Here is a 6179-nt window from a genome sequence, read left to right as displayed (position 1 = left end):
TCAACAAATGCAACTCACCCCACTTCACACTTTTGTTGCTGCTGACTTGGTGAGCTTGATCATAGGAGGTCAGTATGCGACAAGCCCACAGTATCACAGTATCTTTACAGTGCTGGAAACCATTTGGCCTATCAAGTCTGCACTGGCTCTCTGAAAGAGCATTCCATCTAGTCCCATTCCCCTGCCTTATCCCCATAACCCCACACATTCTCTCTTTTCAGGTAGAAATCCAATTCCCTTTTGAATACCACAATCGAACCTGCCTCCACCACCCTTTCAGGAAATTTGTTCCAGACTCAAACAGTCCGCTGGATGAAAAAAATTTTCCTCACATCGTATTTACTCCTTTTTGCCAATTATTTTGAATCTGCGGCCTCTATTTCTTGATGTTCTCTTGCGTGGGAGGTTTCTCTTTATTTACGCCATCCATACCCCTCAGGATCTTACACGCCTCTATCAAATCGCCTCTCAGTCTTCTTTTCTCCAAGGAAAACAGCTCCACCTCACCAATCTATCCTCACAGGTAGAGTTCTTCATCACAGGAATCATCTGGAAGCCAGTTTAGTGACTGAGAGCTCACTGGCGCAATGTCAGTGAGACTATTGCCTCAAAATTAAGATCACCTCTTCAATGTTGGTACGGACCATCAGCGGGTTCAGTCTGTCGGTCAGTTGCATGAGCATATTACCCTTTTTCAGATACATTTTTTTGAGTTGTCAGCTTTTTTGGAGCTGTTTATATTTCTCCATATTTTGTATGGTGTATGAAGGACAGATAGAGGTGTCTTAAACAACTGAATATCAGAGCTCCAATCAGCAGATTCTCCATGGGCATGGCAGGGAATAGGGTGACTGAGAGGCACTGGAAATAACATACAAACATACGAATTAGGAGCAGGAGTAGACCATTTGGCCCCTCGAGCCTGTTCCATCATTCAATAAGATCATGAGCTGTGAAGGTTCCTTTGGTTTGTAACCTTATTGAATTTCTAATTGTCTGTTTGATTGGGCCGCATCTTATTGTATTAGTTGTGTCCTTTTTGTTGAGCTAACTTCTGTCAAGGTGACATTGGGATATCTCAGTGCCAAAACCCTATTGACAGGATTGTCGCCACTGGTAAATATAACACAGGGAAATTTCATCACATGACCTCCTGCTGCCACACACTCTCTCACCATTGGTCACCCAACAGATCCATCATCATAATGCACCACCTTCCCACACTCAATGGGAAAACAGGTAGGTTCTGATTGGATGATCCTTCTACAGCCTCAGTCAAACAGCTTTTGTTCTCATCTCCAATATTTTATAAATAATAGAATTGATCAAATGAAGTGAAAAAACACACTGTTTTGTTTCACAGTCCCTGTGATTTTTCTCCAGCGTCGACGGAGGTCTGGAGACGAATCTTTAATATCTGGAGGCTCCAGGTCAATCCGGGAGGGTTGGGAACTCGGTTTCCCGCTTTGATTAAGACCCGGATGAAAGGGTGGTTCCATTATGCCGTCTGTGTCCCGGATGCAGGGGGCGGAACTTTTGATGACGATATTTGTGTCCCGGGTGAAGGTGGCGGGGCCGCTGGTAAACTTTCCGTCTCCCGGATGAAGGGGCGGGGCCAGCAATCAGCTTTCTGTAACCTGGATGAAGTGTCAATAAAGTTGTAAAGTTGAAAGCGGCAGCAAGATGGCGTCTTCGATGTTGAAGGTTGCTATGGGAAGCCGGGCTTATAGCTCGGGGATCCGGGACGTCCTCTGGAAGTTGGGCCGCCTTAACCACGTGGCGATCGCGGTGCCTGAGATGGAGAAGGCCCGCTCCTTCTATCGGGACGTGCTCGGGGCTCAAGTCAGCGAACCGGTAGCCCTGGCCGAGCACGGGGTCCTCACCACCTTCGTGGGGCTAGGCAACACCAAGCTGGAACTGCTGGAGCCACTCGGCCCCGAGAGCCCGATCCGCGGCTTCCTGCACAAACACCGCGACGGTGGCATCCACCACATTTGCATTGAGGTGGACCACCTGCCTGCCGCCATCCAGCAGCTCCGGGAGCGCCAGGTCCGCACACTGAGCCCGGAGGCTCGGATCGGAGCCCACGGTAAACCCGTCATCTTCCTTCACCCCAAAGACTGCGGCGGGGTCCTGGTGGAGCTGGAGGAGGCCTGAGGAGACCGGGGTGGGACAGTAAAAGAAGCAAGCCAGGGGCTACCTGACACCTGGAAGTAACACCCGGGGAAGGAAATTCCACATATTGAGGGGGGACTATGACCTTCTCTCTGTATCCAAGGAAACTTAGGGGCTGACAATACCCGGGCGATGCTGCCAGCGATATTTTCTAATAAGAATGATTAGAGACCTCGCCAGAAGTACGGCCTTCCTTAAAACGTTTCTAAATCGAAACGAGTGACTCCCTGCCCCCCATCATTCGGCAGACCTGGAATATGTCAGAAGGTCATTTGCTCTGTGAAAATACCAAATGAGAAAGGGAGTGAGTACTCCTTCATGGATGATCAGTCTGCTGCTCACTTCGTTGCTCATAGCCTCTCAATTTAAATTTGGGATTTTCTTAATTTCTTTCATTTCAGCATTAATAAAGGGCGGGGGCAGGTGATATTTGTGGGCAACGCGTTTTGATGTATTCAATTTTCCATTCCCATGTGCTTTGGAACAACTCGAATATTAAATCGATATTCTGAACTATCTTCAGAATATTCCTCCGTAGATATTTCTTCATGGGACCAAGCCATGTTCTTACTCTGCCAACAGATTACAAATTCAAATGAAAACAGACCTGTAGAATAGTTGATTTGACTTATTCTCTCTTGGTAGTGACCTTGCCTCTGAGTCAGAGTCTTTGGGGTTCCATCTCATTCCAAAACATGAGCACACTATCTAGGCTGATGCATCAGTGCAATACTGAGGGCTAACATCTCTTAGATAAGATGTGAAACTAAGGACCTGTCTGCTCCAACAAGTGAATTGTAAACAAATTACATGGTACTATTTCAGAGAGGAGGTGGGGTGTTCTGGCCAATATTTAGCCATCAACTGACAGCTCTACACCAGATAATTTGGTCGTTATCTGATTTTCTGTTTGGGAGATGTTGCTTCATGCAAACTGGTTGCCACATTGCATACATCACAACAAGTACTTCAAAAAGTGAATCTGTGATGTGCTGTGGTATGTCCTGAGTTCTTGAATGGTGTTATGTCAATGCAGAATGACAACCTGCCACCATTTGGTCAATCCATAAACATGACTGCTGTTCTGGACTCAGTCTGACTTCTGCCCTTTCTATTTCAGTTCCATCTGTCTATTTGTGTTTACTGTCTGTCACCCTGCAGTGAGTATATTTGAAATAACTGGGCCCCACTCGAAAAGTCAACTTGCAGCCTAACCTGCTTTCAGCATTTACTGTTTATTTTGCTGTTCTTCTTTGACTGTAAATGTTTTTCCGCAAAAGTTCTCAAAATGTCTTTGTTGTAAGGTGGCCGAGTAGTGCTACTAATGATTAAGTTGATAAGCAGACAGTTCTTGGGTGGAAACACTAAGTTTATTTACAATATACTCAGCAGCAACTACACGCGTGCTTTCAACTCTAACTGTATCTCCACACTGACTGCTGAGGTAGCCCGCACCACTCTGCTATTGGTTACTACAAATCATGTGATCTTGCCTAACAAGTATTCTTAAAGGTGCATTACACACTAAATAAAACCATAATTACTACATTCCTCCCCCTTTAACTCGGCTATACACATTAAATTTACAAGTATATATTTTTCAAGGCAACATAATATTCACACTGGGTAAGGATTTTACAAGTTCAGTCTTTCAGGTGGTTTCCTGGTACGTGTGTAACATCGCAGCTCCACAACTTCATATTTTTTGTCAGGAACCTCCTTTTCCGGAGTTGCCTGAAAATCCGGTGCTTCGGTGGGCACTTGCAGTTCTGTATCCTCAACTCTTACAGGAAAATCAGGCATGTCAGTCCTGGGTTGAGTACTCTCAACAGGAAACAAATGGAATTTTGGCATTTATTGCCAAAGGAATAGAGTATAAAAATAGAGAAGTGTTGTTGCAACTGTACAAGGCATTGGTGAGACCGCATCTGGAGTACTGTGCATAGTTTTGGTCCCCTTCATTGAGCAAGGATGTAGTTGCATTGGAGGCAGTTCAGAGGAGGTTCACTAGATTGATTCCAGAGATGCGGGGCCTGTCATATGAAGAGAGATTGAGCAGTTTAGGCGGATGAGAGAAGATCTAATTGAGGTATGTAAGATGCTAAAGGGGATAGACAAAAGTAGACATGGAGCAGATGTTTCCCCTTGTGGGGCATTCTAGAATGAGAGGCCATAGTTTTAGGTTAAGGGGTGGTGGATTTAAATCAGAGATGAGGAATTACATTTCTAAAAGGGCCGTGAATCTGTGGAATTCACTACCTCCGAGTGCAGTGGATGCCGGGACACTGAATAAATTCAAGGTGATGGACAGATTTTTAATTAGTAACAGGTTGAAAGGTTATGGGGAGAGGGCGGGAAATTGGAGTTGAAGCCGAAATGAGATCAGCCATGATCGTATTGAATGGCGGGACAAGCTCGAGGGGCTGAATTGCCTACTCTGCTCCTAGTTCTTACGAAACACAGACCCAGTCATGATCACTGGTGGAACCAAACCTTGGTGATTTGTCTTCCTCAAATGGTCCATGTGTTCTTGAAAGATCTGGCCTTCTACCTCCACATGGTAAGATAGAAGTCCAGTCACTGCACTTCTTTCACCTGGTAACCACTTTGGTCCTTCCCTGAAATGTTTCACGTATAATGGCTCTCCCACAGTAAATTTCCTCTCGTGACTATGACAGTCATGTCGAGCTGTCTGGCTTCCATGACTCCTTTCTACTTTCCCCTTTAAATGCCGGAGCTTGCTACTTACAATAACTGGGTGAGGTACATTGCCAATTTCTTTCTAACTTGATTTCTTCTCTTCAATCCTATTTTATCCTCGTTGCCAGTTTGTTGTTGGGTGACTGGGTTGTGTTATTAATGATTGAGTTGATCTGCAGACACTTCTTGGGTGGAAACATTCAATTTATTTACAATATACTCAGCAGCAATGTGTGCTTTCAACTCTAACTCTATCTCTACACTAACTGCTGAGGTAGCCCACACCACTGTCCTATTGGTTACTACAGATCATGCGACCTTGCCTAACAGGTATTATTCTTAAAGATGCATTACCTAAATAAAACCATAATTACTACAGTCTTCTATTTATCTAATGGGTCATAATGTTAATTCCTAGTAAAAAACTGATCTGATCTGATGGTTGTGGGAATTACCAGGATCACAGCTAATTTTTTTAGGTATGCCTGGTGCTGCTCCTGACATGCTCTTCTACTCATCTCATTGAACCCAGTTTGACTGATGGTAATGTTAGAATGAGGGATATGCCAGGCCATGAATTTGGAGGTTGTGCTGGAATACAATTCTGCTGCTGCTGATGGCGCCTGGTTTTGAGCTGCTAGATTCATTCTGGGTCTCTCCCCATTTGACACGTGATAGTGCCACACAAAACACAATTGTGTAAAGATGGAACTTCATCTCAACAAGATCTCTTCGATACAAAAACAGAATTACCTGGAAAAACTCAGCAGGTCTGGCAGCATCGGCGGAGAAGAAAAGAGTTGACGTTTCGAGTCCTCAGTCATGAGGACTCGAAACGTCAACTCTTTTCTTCTCCGCCGATGCTGCCAGACCTGCTGAGTTTTTCCAGGTAATTCTGTTTTTGTTTTGGATTTCCAGCATCCGCAGTTTTTTTGTTAAGATCTCTTCGATGTTCATTCCTACTAATATTGCCATAGACAGATATGTCTGCAGCAGGTAGATTGGAGAGAATTAAGTGGTGTATTTTTTTCCCTTCTCATTGGTGTTCTCAACTTGCTGCAAACCCAGTCAAGCAGCTATGTCCTGGTCTCGACCAGCTCGGTCAGTAGCGATGCTATCGTGCTACTCTTGGTAGACGTTGAAGCCCCACCCTCACACATTCTGTGCCCTTGCCTCAATGTTTATTCCAGATTTATTTAATTAACTGCCCAATTCAGCCAATCTGGCAATCTTATTCAGATAGTTGGTAAGTAAAATTAAATTAAAAATGCCACACAAAATGGTTTGCCTAAAGTCAAGATTGA

At 44.6% G+C, this 6179-nt stretch overlaps 1 protein-coding gene across 1 annotated transcript; it reads left to right on the top strand.

The window, feature by feature from the left end:
- Positions 1-1562: 1562 nt before the first annotated feature.
- Positions 1563-3935, top strand: mcee (methylmalonyl CoA epimerase). The gene has a single exon (XM_041194845.1). It carries the CDS (start codon positions 1684-1686, stop codon positions 2155-2157), a length of 474 nt encoding a protein of 157 aa, XP_041050779.1. The 5' UTR covers positions 1563-1683; the 3' UTR covers positions 2158-3935.
- The last annotated feature ends 2244 nt before the right edge of the window (positions 3936-6179 follow it).

Source organism: Carcharodon carcharias, chromosome 9, assembly GCF_017639515.1.
Source record: "Carcharodon carcharias isolate sCarCar2 chromosome 9, sCarCar2.pri, whole genome shotgun sequence".
Lineage (NCBI taxonomy): Eukaryota > Metazoa > Chordata > Chondrichthyes > Lamniformes > Lamnidae > Carcharodon > Carcharodon carcharias.
This window is presented reverse-complemented; position numbering and strand designations above follow the sequence as displayed.

Coding starts and splice junctions, on each gene's coding strand:
- mcee (XM_041194845.1), top strand. CDS start 1,684: ATGGCGTCTTCGATGTTGAAGGTTGCTATGGGAAGCCGGGCTTATAGC.